Source organism: Lissotriton helveticus, chromosome 4_1 (genome assembly GCF_964261635.1).
Source record: "Lissotriton helveticus chromosome 4_1, aLisHel1.1, whole genome shotgun sequence".
NCBI classification, from domain to species: domain Eukaryota; kingdom Metazoa; phylum Chordata; class Amphibia; order Caudata; family Salamandridae; genus Lissotriton; species Lissotriton helveticus.
This window is the reverse complement of record NC_136063.1, coordinates 1684417206-1684432465: the sequence shown is the minus strand read 5'-3', so window position 1 is coordinate 1684432465 and position 15260 is coordinate 1684417206. Positions and strand designations below refer to the sequence as shown.

Here is a 15260-nt window from a genome sequence, read left to right as displayed (position 1 = left end):
TATTATCACTCCTCCTTGTTAGAATTTTCATTTCGTTCGGATCTTTAGTCGGGGAATCTTGTTCCCTTATTAAACAATTGATTAGAAACTTTAATAACATAAGCTGGGTCTCAGCTTTCCTGAGAGACATGACTTCACCAATACTTTCTGGATCTTCTCCTGTACGGATGAAACGATACATTCTGTCTAGATCTTCTTTCATATTCGGTAGGGTGTCCAAATACCCGGTCACCCGTCTTACACGCAAGGAATATATAACCATATTATCCTCACCTGGGACTGGATCATAACAGCATTCAGTAAGAGCTCGTCTGATATCTGCAACGGACTGGTATTTGGGCGTACGCTGTAACGCACGTTCATGTAACTCGACTAACGCTACACGTTTGATTGGCGGCGGGGTACCTGGAGGACCTCCTCCCGCGGCTCCTAAACTGGAATCGTCGACTGATACTCTTCGTGCTGGCAGAGTGACCGAAGTAGCGGGAACTTGTACTATGGGCTGGACCGGGGGTACCGTAACAGGTGCTGTAACAGGTGCCCCGGTGGCTGGAAGAACAGGAATTACATTATTTACAGGAGCTGGCGGAGCAGGATTCGCATACTCTGGGACTGTGTCGTCCAAATAGGACGAGAGAAAAATATCAGCTGCGGTCGGTTTGTGACGTAGCTTAATCGGAACTAATGGCGGCGGGAAATTACATGGTGCTTCCGGGGTTGCTTTTGGCAAGCCCTCGGCAAGAAGAGGATACATACCCTTAATGAGGGCATTTCTCTGTCGGTCTGACTGTTCGGCTTTAACTCGTTCACCTACTTCGATTAATTCCCTTTCCTGGGCTCTTTCTAAGGATTCTCTACTTAATTCTGACTTTCTGATTTCTTTTTCTGTTCTCCTGTGAGATTCTTTGCGCCATAACTCGATGGCGTCTTTCTGGGACTGTCTGGCTTTCTTTTTCCATAATGCTTCTTCTACTCGCATGATGCACTCTGCATCCCACGTACCTGATACGGGCCATCTATACTTTTCCTCTAACTGTTTGGTGTACTCCACCCATAAATCTAAATACAATATGGCACTTATGCCATGCTTTTGATACATAAAATGACCTGGACTGTCCCTAGGCGGGACAGGAACTGCTTCTTCTAACAGACCTTTTCTAGTTTTTAACTGACGTAACTTGGAGAACAGAGGCATGGCTGAACTGGAGTCTAGACACAATACAATACACAATGAACACGATGATTACTGAAAAACAACACATTCATACCACGACATTGAAAACACATTGAAGAACATTTAAAATAACAGTTCGGACAAAATACTACCTGGAGTACTGAAAACAGAATACATGAATTTCTCGAGAACAGAACTTGACTTAGAACAGAAACTAGAAGGACTAGATGCACTGCTAAAACAGTACGAAACTTACCGGTCCCATAAAGAGACACGTCAGGACCCGTATCCACCTAAGTGGACACTTCGTGTTGGATCTGCGTACCCAAACCCACGGACCAGAGACGAATTAGGTGACCCTGTCTAGATACTACCCCAGCAACGGTAATCACCGGGCAGCAAGAACGGAAGGCCTCGGACTGGACTGGACTGCTACGACGACGGACGGACGAACTTCGGACTTCTGTTACGGGTGGGCCTCCGGATACCTCGGACCTTGGACTCTCGGCTTGGGCTCTGGTCGGGACTCGCCGCGTTCCTCCACCGCCTCGTCTGGACGCTGGACCGCAACCTCCGTCTCCTCCGTGGGCCTGAGGGATACTTGAAGCAGAAATATCTGCACGTGCACGGTATGGTTCCGTCACGGCTGCAGAGGATCAGGGGGCTTGCGTGGCTTCTCCGGCGCGTGGGGAAAGGGCAAGTCCCTATTCGGGCGCCATTATGTGGTAAATAAATAATTAATTACCGGTACTATTTTTGACTACAATAAATAAACGGTTTAGCTCAATAAATAAGAGTCAAAATACGAGGTAGCTAGAGTATACAGGCTTTAATCAATCATAACGGGACAGGAACAGGACAGCCTGCATGGGAATGGGATGGCAGCTGCCGGGGGCAGGATCTGGGCAAGAGTGGCTAGCCCACTTTAATATCAGTGCACAATATCTATAGTTAAACAAAATACATGGTATTCAATACAGTAGGCGGAGCTTTTAGCAGTCGCGAAAGATAAGGACTGAATGAGGTAACAAGAAGGCGTGAACAGGGCGTATACATAGACATGTGATGCAGACGTAACAGAATATGTCATAAGGGGGGCGGAAACATAGAGGGGGCTACCTGAGCAGCTGGGACCTCTGACCTAGTGGTGCGCGCAAACTGACAATGACGTGTTACTAGGGAGAACTGGGGGGCTATGACTTCTGCGCTAGAAGAGGAGACGAAAGTCTGGAGTGTCAGAGCGACATGTACCTAAAGCCTATCTAGTATCTGGTGTTTAGAGAACATGTTGATAGAATCCAAAAGTTATCAGGGTAAAGGCTAACAGACACTAAGACTGGTGCATGCATTATTCTACATGTAGTGCGTGTTGAGGAATATTCTATGAATATTAATACAGTATTTCTCTTACATGGAGACATAAAGGCTAGACCATGACGGAAACTATTGATGTGATTCAGTAGCTTAGGAATGCAGAGAAGGAGGGCTGGACTGATAACTAGAATCATAGCATACTCTTGGCAGACTGGCAGGCAGAGCCAGGCCGAGCCGGGCACTGCGAGGCAGGAAGTAAGTGAAGGGTCAGAGATGCAGGTGGGGGCTGTATCGCTCCTCGGAGAGGGTTCAGGAGACAGGAGCTGAATCTGAGTCCGGGCCCTTTTTGAGGCCTAGAAACGGGGACAATTCAATGAATTAACGTGCACACTGTAAAACGTGGCAACGTAGGTTCACATAGGCCTAATACTCGTAGCTTTCACGAGAACTGGAAACTGGCATACTAGAGATGGACACAACTGTAATTGCGTCTTTAATCGGTCATAGAGAATACATATGCATATTAATCATGCACATATAGCATAAGATGGGGAACACGTAGGGACACAGAACATGGCAAAATTTACTTTTCCACACATTCCTCAGATCAATGTGATGATATCCCTGGCTGTGGTTGATACGGGACCAGGGGGAAGGTTTCAAAGGTGGGTTAAAGTAGGATATTAGAAAATATCTGACTTCCTCAGGGGAGATAGATGGCAAAACTTTAGGGGAGTAAGACAGTGAATGCAGGATCACTTACTCCTGGGGTCATTTAGAACACGTAATAAAGTTCTATTGGATTTGGATTTAGGCCAGATCCTTAGCACAAGGGAGGTGGCTTGTGCTCTAAGTAGTGATGGGGCTTTGAAAAGGCCAGGGGAATGGAAAAGAAAGCTTTTAATGTGTAAGGGCAAGGTAACCACCCAAAAAGTGATCAAAAAAATTAGGCAAATATGAAAGCCTTGAAATAACAGACAAAATGTAGAAAGAAGTCAATACATAAAAAGTTTGTGTTTTAAGAGGGGACAATTGGTGACACAGATGCTTTTCTAAATGGCTTTTATATAGAACCCCAGCCTTTTTTAATATATAATAACCCTGCTCTCCCAGGTAACTGTCCCCCGGTGTATAGGGCACTCTCCTGCAAACTGGACGCATGTGATCAGCCACTGTTTATTCATACAGGGATTCTGGACTGAAATATTTCAGTATCTTGTAGATGTAGGGAAAGTTAATTTGGCTCCAACTACTTGGCTTAGAGTATTTGAGTATGACCCGAGACTGGGGCTACCTAACAAGTGGGTAAAATTTGTATATATTGCAACAGCTGTAGCTCGATCCCTCTTACTCCAAAATTGACGAACACAAATAATCCCCTCAATTAAGGATTGGCTACAATAAATGAGACGAGTTAGAACAAGTGAACAGCTATATGCAATATGACACGCAGGAATTATGAAATTTGAGAAACTCTGGGGACAATATTTTCAATCAGAAGATATAGGAGTAGTTTAAGAGCGGAATGATCAAATAAGTTAAGCTTTTCCCCCTCACCCTATTGCTGGCACTAAATGAATTACTGACCCTTCCCCTTTGCCTCTTACGTGGTTTTAAGTCAACTGCATTTATAATGATAGTTTTTTTCATAAGATCGTCTGTGTATTCACTGTATTTATTGTATTTAAATATTAATTTGTATTGAAGACTTATCTATAATTGATGATGAATGTTCACTGTAAGTTATATCTATGAGATTGTAACATCAGGATCCTAATAAAAAAAAATATTTAAAAAATGTCTTTCTGGTATACGTTTCCCCTGTTGATCATGGTCCGTATCTCCTCCTTAAAATGGTGGCCCTGCCCAGACTGCTATACTATGTTACTAACCTGTCCCTATACATTGTGCCTCCCCTCTTCTGCGCGCTCGAGTGTGTCATGAGGGCATTTATATGGAATAACTCTTGTTACCACGTGGCACTTTCCAAACTATACTTGTCCACCGACCAGGAAGGACTGGCAGTCCCGAACATTTAGAAATACTACCTCACCTCACAGCTCCAAAGGGTGGACGGGTTGATGGCGGTGAATCAACTTCCCTGACCTTGGTAGCTCGCATCAATACTCCAACTGTTTCACCCCTGCGCAAGAGGGAGAACATGGAACCTCTACTTCTGGCAGTCGTGCACACCGGTGGTACCATAGAAGAATATACATGTTTGTTGCTACCAGGCACACCACGAGGCTGCCTCATCCCCACATCTGCCATACAGGCCACTTGGCTGGAGGCCGGACTTCACACTTCAGGTGATCCTAATCAAGAGGGTACTTAATACCCTTATGACATGCTAATCGAAGTAAATGGCCTGCACTCAGGCCAATTCTTATTGTATTACTTGCAGATTGCTGGCCTGGGAGGCAAAGGGGGGACATGTCAAATGAGCATCAAACACATTTGACCATCTAGTACTTACATGTCATAGGACAGGAAAGGTGCCTCACTAAATGGTTGCCACAACGCTGCAACACCACACAGCGGTGTTGCTACTGCCCTTGAGTCAACGCTGGAAAGGGAACTTGTTTCACCCCTATACCGACAAAGAATGGGCCCAGATACTGGAAGGCCCCAACCACATTACCCGCAAGGCTAGTTTCTGCCTTATTCTATATAATACGATGCAGAGAGCTGCCTCACCCCAGCCAAAATCAATAGGTCCTTTCACCGTACAGATGCAGCCTGCCCAAGAAGCTGACCTACTCCATATGCTATGAGCCTGCCCGATCCAGAGCACATACTGGCGACCAGACGTTGCTGCGTTATCTGCCTGCACAGGTGCACTGTGCCACACACTTGGGAAGCACATATCCTACATATCTGCCCAAGAAAAAAAACAGCAAAAAGTTAAGTCCCGTTTTCTCGCCCTGGCTAGTGGCCAAGCGAGAGGTAACAAAAAGGTGGAAATTACCCGAACCCCCTAACCCTATAGCCTGGCGAAGTTCACTGTTGGTGTGGGCCAAAGCGGAAAGTTTGGCATTGCATACAGAAGACACACTGGGCCTTCGCAAACTCCCCATAGCTGCGAACGGGATGCTTTACTGCATGATATTCAGAATGAGCTGCCGTTAGAGCTAGACGCCCCGAACACCACCCCCAACAGAGACGAGACCAGAAGAGCCCTGATCAACCCATGCATAGCTGACGTGGAAGTGCCGTACCTGGGGTTGTGTATTTGCTTCCTATAACTGAAGTTAAGCCCGAAGAGCACAGTTACGAAAACAGACGTGGCACTCACGTTTGTCATGCATTAGGGCCAGGAGTATTCCAGTTAAGCTGAGTTCCTCCCATTATTAGTGTTGTGCCCAGCTTCTTCCCCGCTCGTCTCCTATTACTCACAAGTTCAAATTGAAAGGATATGCTTCTAACGTGGTTCAGAGGCGCCCCAGCATAGCAATTGTCATTTCTGACTACACGTTCTTGAACATGGCACATTTAACATATTCGCACAACACAACATCACACGTACACACACAATTGTTATTGCTGTAGGAATTGTACTGTAGATGAGAGGTCACATGCAACATGATGGAACATTATGCATTTAGCACTGCCATTCACATTGTTATGCTGCTTCTTTAACTTGTAACTGTTTCACTATGTTATAGAAATAAAAACAGATTTATCCAAACAATAAAGGGTCTTCGTACCGAAAGGCAGCATTTCGCCGATGAGCCGTATCTAGAGACCTAGAAAGGACTTGTTAGAAAGCAAGTCAATTTTTGTCATTGAGTAATCCAAGGACAACAATAAACATCTGGTCATCAGAGTCCATATCAAGCAGCAACTAGCCATTCTCCAAAGGAGTGTCAGAAAGGGACTCGTGCAAAAGTGACAGGTGGCAGGCCAGACTGAGTAAAGCATCAAGGGCCAGATGTAGGTCGCCAATTACCGGTCGGTAACGGCCGAAATCGAGATGTAGGGGCCAATATTTTACAGATTTGGTAAGTTTACCGAAACGGTAAATTTACCGATTCTGTAAAATACCGAATCGGTAATTTTACCGATTCGGTAAAACCCAGATGTAGGTAGCACTGTTTACAGTGCTACAGGCCTTCAGAAATCGGTATTTTACCACCCAAATCAATTTAATTTAATTTAATTGCGGGTTTATATAGCGCTAGGAATCGACTCCCAGAGGAGTATCTCCACGCTTCGACCGCTGGGGAACCCGTCCTGGCTCACCCTGAGAGATGGTCCCTGATGGGTATCTCTAAGGTGCGACCAAGCATCCCCGGCGGTCTGGGGGGGCCGTTGTGAAGATGAGGCAAGCTGATGCCCAGAGTTGCCGAGTGTGGTTTCTGACTAGAGTAGGCACCGAGGCGAGAATTATCGAGTCCGCTGACCCTGGTCCACGACCCTGCCGCATCGGGAATCGAACCCTGGTCCCGGGCCGTTCTCTGCTTACGGGTCTGCCGCCTCTAACCAGTGAGCCACACTTCTCCACAATTGGGTGTTAAAATACCGAATTCAGGTGTGCATGCACATCTGTGCATGCACACCTGTGCCATGTGACACACAGACATACCCTTAGGGCATGTCTGTGTGCCACATGGCACACATGCCTGTATTTGGGGTGCTAGAGGGTGTCAAAGTGACACCCCCTGCACCCTTGCTGAAATCGGTATTTACCGAATCTGTAAATACCGAATCGGTAATGCCCATTGATTCCTATGGGCTTCAATGCCCATAGGAATCAATGGGCATTACCGAATCGGTATTTATAGAATCGGTAAATACCTAATCTTAACGATTCGGTATTTACCAAATCTGAAATACCTACATCTCCCCCCCCTCTATTTTACCACTTCTTAAATACCGAACAATTATTGGAAAAAAAATAAAACAAGCTGAGACATATTGAATACCGAGTAGTGAAAGCTTTAAAAAGAGCATACAAAATTTAAAAAGACAGTTCCCTTGGAGGTGGTGGGGTCGTAGCCAGTGAGGTTCCATGGCGTATGCTTTCTTGCAGGGCTCCCGTGCAGCTTCCTGTCTGGTGCAGCACCCAATGGTCTTATTGTACCCAAACTGCTGCGATACTTGTTTGGGCTGTGAGAGGCAGTGGAGCTACTTGGGCACTTAAAACAGAAGTTCCTGTGGCCTGCAGTGGTAAAAGAAGACCGTGAAGGAGGTTCACCTTCCGAAACGAGGCCTGGGCTTCCAATGTAGTGTATTCAGTTCATGCCTATTGGTTCCCAATGACACTACAAAGACGGTTTATAGTGGATTCCGAATCCGACTATTGATCCAGAGTGCCAAAGGGGTGCAAGAAACTAGCCACAGAGTGGGGCACTGGTCATAGCATGGCAGCTGAGAGATGAGGGGTCTCACCAAGAGCAGGACTGCACACAGGACTCGGGTCATCTTACATAATTCCAGCTTTCATGACCATCACCAGACACAGCTGGATGCTGCAAACTGTGTCTTCACACTGGCTGCCCAAGGGAAATGAAGTGAAGTGAAAGACACACCCACTACTGCAGCACACAATACCTTGTAAAGAAAATAAGAATAAAGCAAGCATGGACAGGAGGGGATTTCTATTACCCAGATACCATCTTCAGGTGCAAGCTCGGCACAGAGCAATATTACATGCATTGCTGTTCTGAATTTTGGGGAGAGATATGAGGTTAACGAGACCAAGAGAAGAGCTTGAGAGGGCTGTGGTTAAGAAAAGAGCTCTGATCCTCAGGGACAGTCGTATATATATATATATATATATATATATATATATATATATATACACACACACACTTCTGGACTTCTGCCACACCACTCAACTCAGGAAACATAATAAGGTGGATTATATATAGACTGAGATGAAATCTACGCTGTGGTACCTGGCAAAGTTTCGACCTACGTGGGATGGGTATGCCCAGACGTGGATCCCTTGCTCACTGTGCCACTGGATTCAAGCTAGCCTGGCAGAAGAAGGGTGACATACCCTGAAACCGGTCCCAGGATGCTTGTTTCCGGTCCAGGGAGGACCTGGCCTGCAGTTCGGTCTGGACTGTTCCCATGGGGCACAGTGTCAAGACTGATTTGCATATGGCTGGGTCCAAACTGGGGTGGCCTAGTGGGCAAAAGAACAATGGATTTAACCCAGATCTTTTGACTGAGGGAGAATGTTTGCATTGTCAGCATTCCGTCCATCCTTTGTTTGTTGTAACAAAGCTAAGGTTGGTCCCATAAGGAGACACCAGAATGTTCACACAACCAGCAGCAGCTTGGACCTTCTTGGAGTCAACTAAAACTGTGGATAATCCCAATAACGGAAGGCCTGATTCTTGTTCTATCTACTGTTTTTACCCTCCTCAATGTTTGTTACTTGTTGAACACCCACTGGCCTGTTGTAAATGGGGTTTCTATCAAAGTTGGTTTGTCTCCTGTGACTGGAAGTTGCTGTGGGACAATGTGATGTTTTGACTGTACTTTTTCACCTCCCGCTTTTCCAACCACTACCCTGTCTTTGACCATACCCTCAGCTTCCACTGCAGGGTTGTGAGAGCTCGCTATTGCTATTTTTGGTTCTCAATTCTTAAAATGGAAACTAGGAGTATTTGTTTAATTTCATTTCCATCTCTTTGAACTCTTAATACGTTTTGATGTTGTATTAGGTTGAAAAACTTTAATAAAAAAGCTCTTGGATGGGAATTACCACAGGATGGGAGAGGAAGGAGCCTGAAAAGGCAGCAAATATGTTCTAGAATCTCCTCACTACATACCGCAAAGAGAACTGAAATAACTTGGATGGTGAAGAGCATTGTGAGTGCTGGCTGGCATTCCTGCTTTAAGGGACAGAGCTCTTGTCTTCTTGCAAATGCATCTGGCAAAATGTATACTATTAAAATATGCAGGCAGGATGGTTCTGTGAGGTGAATGCTAACCGCCAACAAACACCACGATCTAAAAGTCACTAGTTTCAGTGGACTACTTGAAGGATTTTTAGTCCACACAGTGGATTGAAACAAATGCCTATTTGTGGACTACACTGAAGCACCTTTCCTAGGAGCTTTCTGAACATATGGGTCTTGTGTTTGTGAGAGAAAACACATTTGAATTTAGAGCTTTGAGACACTAGTTTATGAGGAGTCTGGAGTGTTTTGGGCAATGTCCAGGAAGGGAATTTGGAATTTAGATGGTTTCATTTAACACGGAGCTCAGGTGCATAGTATACCTAGGCATGTTTACATATAGAATCACCCACTCTGAAAACATGGCATCCAAACGAAAAAACACATGGGCTTGAGCTAGCAAGACAGATAATTTTACTTCCACATTAATATACCACTCTTTAAAATTCCTCTAGTCTTTACAGTCCAGCAGGGTTTCTGCACTTTACTGAATGACTGCTTGATACAAGTCACGGAAATGCAGCAGGTTCTATTCAGAAAGCTACAGAGAGACATTTTGTTTTGTACGCAGTTTTTGTCTTTCAAGTCTATTAAATAAGATGCCAGTGTCAGGGCCCAAGTTCCGTCCCTCAAAGGGACAAGCTTTTCCATGGTATCGTGAAAAGAACTGAAGACCTGTCAACGTCCTTTCGTGAGGCGCAACTGCTAGTCTGGAAAGTAATTTATCTGCAATAGATGGCACAACGGGCTGGAGTAAAGTACCATACATGCGCAGGTACTCCAAGGTCACGTAGAGGAGAGTGTCCAGCCAGCACTTATCTGCCGTGTTACTCCTGTCAAGTTTCCATGGCACATGTCTCTGAAAGAACGCATTTGTCTGCTTCACCCTTACATTGATGGCTTCTAATGCTTTATACACCTGGAAGTTTTCATAGCACTCGTTCACCTCGGCTGGCAAGCCTTCTACAGACTCCAGCAGCTTATAGTCCTCTTCTGTTGCTCTTGCCAATGCTTCTTCCTCAAAGAGTGCCAGCCTGTTTGGAAAGCAAGCACTGGAAAAGAAAGGGTAATTCTGGGCAGAGTTAATGGCAGGGGCAGTGCAGCGGTTCAGAAGCCCACCGAGAGCATCTGCTAGCTCCGCGTTCACAAGTTTTACCACTTTATCTTCATAATAATCGCAGTCTCGGTCAGGGACACCTTGCCGTAGGAGAAAGTACCTGAAGCCGTCTACTGTGAACTGCGTGCAGCAGTCCATTGGATCAACTACATTACCAAGGCTTTTCGACATTTTCTGACCATGAACTGTCCAGTGAGAATGCACATAGATCCGCGAAGGTGGCTCCAGGCCAGCTGCCATTAGAAACGCAGGCCAATAGATGGCATGAAATTTAAGAATGTCTTTGCCCACAACGTGATGTGCACCGGGCCACCAGGAGTCATGGGCCTCAGGATAGCCAGCAATGGTGAGGTAATTGACCAATGCGTCTAACCAAACATAGACTGTCTGAGTGTCGTCACCAGGAACGGGAATACCCCACGTCAGACGACCTCTTTCTCGAGATACCGAAAGGTCGGGTAGATCCTCCTGCAGAGCTTGTAGGACCAACTGGTAAAACTTATCCGGATATATTGCGCTTGGGTTGTTCTGAAGCCACTTTAATAGTGGGAGTCTAAATTCTGATAATTTAAACATATAATTTTCTTCCTTGGTCCAGTGTACCTACAAAAAAAAAAGATTTATATTAAAACAGAGCTTTCATACATCATAAGTTGGGTTTGTATTTATTTATCGGTTTATATAGGGTAACTGAACAAATTCGGGAATGAAAGCCGTTTATGGAGCGTTTTATATCCTAGTATTGCACGAGAATAGTTTTATCTACAAATATCAGGGTCCAGCCAAGTAAACGACATACACACCAACAGAAGAACTGTGTGGGAGAGGCAGGCTTAAAGTAGAGAACTGTGCAGTGTGGTGGAGCCAAAGGAGGGGGTAGTTTTGTTTATTACATTCTAATTAAGAGGAAATACCAAACGTTCACAAAGAGTACATTGGAATGATTCAACATTTCATTACTAATTAGTACCATTCAGGAGTTTAAGACATCAAATGAATATCTGCATAGTTTTGGAATTTCATATTTATTTGCTCCGTTATTCAAAAACGCTCGACAGAAAAACCCCGTACGAAACAAAGATGAAGTTAAATTATTGCAAAATACATCACTGTTTAATATACAGCATTACAGGCAACAGGCAGTGTGTGCTTTAATAGTTTGCCCTCCCATGTATCTCTGTCTATTCGTTGTAGAAGTAGCAGAGAAGCGTGGAAATACTGTTTTGCCTATAAGAAATGGCCTTATATTTACACGTATTCTCAAAAACGAAGAGGAGACACAAAAATACCCCAAAACATTTGAAGAAAGAAACATTTACTATTCTAACTATGTAAGATTTGGGAATGCTTAGTGGGAACACCCCGAGATACACTTATTAAAATTAGAACAGTAAATTAGCCGGTCCTCCCATATTTGGGGGAGCTGCATTTATGTCTCGCCTCTTATTTTGAGGGAACGCGTAGCAACTATAGATAGCCTTCCCTATCGCCTGCAACTAAAAATAAATTCAGTTTGAGATCATCTACTGAGCATATGCAACGTGAGCGTGTAATGCAAGCAAGCACCTGTGCCACGCAGACTCGAGTAGTGTGGACTCTGGAAGTATGTCAGCTCTGCTTCCGAGCTGTTGTGCACGCACCACAGACACCCGTGCCTAGTAGAGGAAATGGGGATAGCAGATGGAGTGGTGCAACATAAGGTACACCCACCCTATTATATATATATACTACCCAGACATCTGCCTCGGGTGGCAGAAGCCAGGGAATGACAAAACTCAGACATCTCAGGAACCGCTCATCTTTCTGAAACAGCACGCAAAGGTGTTACATGCGATAATTAACGTAAATTAAAGGCTTCAATTTACACATTCATTGCTGAACATTAGCACCAACCTGATACATCTTTAAAAAAAAACATGCAGCAGCGTCTTACTGATGGCCCGTGAAAAGCTCAATTATCTCTTTTAAATGTGAAAAAGATAGAAATGCGATAGGTACATTTTACTGAAATTCTTTTGAGCTTATGTATTGTATTTATTGGTTTTAAATAGCACTCGCTCGGTAGGGAGCCTACTTCAGAACTAATAAAAACAGACTCATACATTTAATAAACTGTCATTTTTCGTCCTGTGTGTCTAAGCATAGTTGAGACATTAACAGCACGAGTCTGAAATATAAATGAAAACAACGCAGGAGGCGTCTCTTCATCCCTAAATGTATTTATCATTTGAGGAAGGACATTGCGCGATACAGAAATGCATCGAGGGGTGTGATGTACAACGTTGTCTATCTAGAATGTGAACGATTGTCCAATAAAGTATTTCAATCAATCATGCAATATAAATAAAGAAAATCATTTTCAGCTATGAAAAGACAAATGAACCAGTATAGGTTGGGATGACTGAATGCCAGCCACGGATAAAAGAAAAGTTATCAGGGATTCAAGGTGCAATCGCTTAAGAAAGTGACAGTTCTTAAATATTTCTGACAATTTCTTAAACTTTTTATAAACCGCTTTACACTGTTGATGAGGCCTATCAATCAGTGCAAGAGGATGTTCAGCTTTTGGCGTCGTAATTCTGTTTCACCAAGCAAGTAGAACAAACACAGGCTCTACTTCGGTCATATTCAATTTGAGCCGTTGTAGGTAGTCTGGAAGGTCAAGTGTGGCAGTTCTCACACACTGTGTCGTTGTTACTAATTTAAATAGGATGGGTATTTTCCTGTATTTTTTTTTAATAAGAGGGTAGAGATCGGACTTGCTGCATGTCCCCAAACAACGCAGATGAAGAAATCAGAAAAGGAACAAGCATTGGAAATGCAATAGGTCTCGCATTAGGAAAGTTTGAGCTATTGGTATTGTAAATGACACTTTTTTTATTTATGTGTTGGTTTTGAAAGTAGCAAAATTAATAGCTTGGTCAGTTACAATGTCAATAGTTTTAACTTTTGCAAATGTGACACCTATAGCATTTGTAATGCAATGTGTGTTGTATTTACGTGACTTAGATGTCTTGACATTACAAATAACAATGGCTTTTAATTTTGTAAATAATTCATACTTAAATAAAAGTTATCGTAATTTATAATGGCAATAGCTTAAACGTTTGTAAATAACTTTTGTGAAGATTATGTTCAGTGTATTTTATTGTGACGAAAATCCAAGAACATTGCATTTGCACCTACACACACACAGAGCCACACAGATATAGATGTGGTGGTGGATCTGGGGGATATGGTGGTGGTGGATGTGGTGGTGATGGTGGTGGATGTGGGGTGGATGTGGTGGAGGTAGTGGATGTGGTGGTGATGTGGTGGATGTGGTGGTGGTGGATGTGGTGGTGGAAGTGATGGTGGTGGGTGTGGTGGATGTGGTGGTGGTGGATGTGGTGGTGGTGGATGTGGTGGTGGTGGATGCGGTGGTGGATGAGGTGGTGGATGTGCTGGTGGATGTGGTGGTGGTGGATGCGGTGGTGGATGTGGTGGTGGTGGATGTGGTGGTGGTGGATGTGGTGGTGGTGGATGTGGTGGTGGTGGATGTGGTGGTGGTGGATGTGGTGGTGGTGGATGTGGTGGTGGATTTCATGGTGGATGTGGAGGTGATGGTGGATGTGGTGGTGGATGTGGTGGTGGATGTGGCGGTGGTGGGTGTGATGGTGGATGTGATGGTGGATGTGGTGGTGATGGTGGATGGTGGATGCGGTGGTGGTGGATGCGGTGGTGGTGGAAGTGATGGTAGTGGGTGTGGTGGATGTAGTGGTGGTGGATGCGGTGGTGGATGAGGTGGTGGTGGATGAGGTGGTGGATGAGGTGGTGGATGTGGTGGTGGTGGATGCGGTGGTGAATGTGGTGGTGGTGAATGTGGTGGTGGTGGATGTGGTGGTGGTGGATGTGGTGGTGGAAGTGGTGGATGTGGTGGTGGATGTGGTGGATGTGATGGTGGATGTGGTGGTGATGGTGTATGCGGTGGTGGATGCGGTGGTGGATGCGGTGGTGGTGGTTGTAGTGGATGTGGTGGTGGATGTAGTGGTGGTGGGTGTTGTGGTGGTGGTGGTGCATGCGGTGGTGGTAGATGCGGTGGTGGTGGATGTGGTGGATGTGGTGGTGGATGTGGCAGTGGATGTCATGGTGGAGGTGATGGTGGATGTGATGGTGGATGTGGTGGTGGTGGTGGGGGTGGTGGATGTGATGGTGGATGTGGTGGTGATGTGGTGGATGTGGTGGTGGTGGATGTGGATGTGGTGAAAGTGGTGGTGGATGTGGTGGTGGAAGTGATGGTGGTGGGTGTGGTGGATGTGGCGGTGGTGGATGAGGTGGTGGAGTGGGGCTACTTATTTATCCTCCTCAAGATAGGTGGGCCAAAGGTGTTATATGTGCCAATTGAGGTAGCTCAATATTCGTGATTCCCTTCATGAGTTCCCAAACTTGGCCCCAACAAAACCCACAGGGATATTGCACCTCCTTTAAAAAGACCCCTATTGGATTAGTCAAACTTTGCTAAATACACTGCAGTGTAAGTTAGAGCACTGAAACAATTCCTGAGAATTGCCAGGAGCTACCGAATACCAGGGGGGTCCAGATAAAACGAAAGGTTTGAGATATTAATTGAACAAATTCTGACTATTTCGTACTGCCAGGGGCAACCTGCAGTAAAATCTGCCAGAAACGAGGTATCCACCCAGTTATTCCCCAAAATGTTCAGACATTTTCGAAATATTGTGGCAATAGTTGCCTGTACGGT

General features: G+C 45.0%; 1 protein-coding gene across 2 annotated transcripts in view; it reads right to left on the bottom strand.

Annotated features, from left to right (window-relative positions):
- Positions 1-9799: 9799 nt before the first annotated feature.
- The window catches only part of MARS2 (methionyl-tRNA synthetase 2, mitochondrial), a 108436-nt gene continuing 102975 nt past the window's right edge, over positions 9800-15260 (bottom strand). For both annotated transcript variants that reach the window (XM_078688360.1, XM_078688359.1), the window contains exon 3: positions 9800-11122. In XM_078688360.1, coding sequence (XP_078544486.1) covers positions 9944-11122 — 1179 coding nt within the window. In that variant the 3' untranslated portion in view covers positions 9800-9943. The remainder of the gene's footprint in view (positions 11123-15260) is intronic.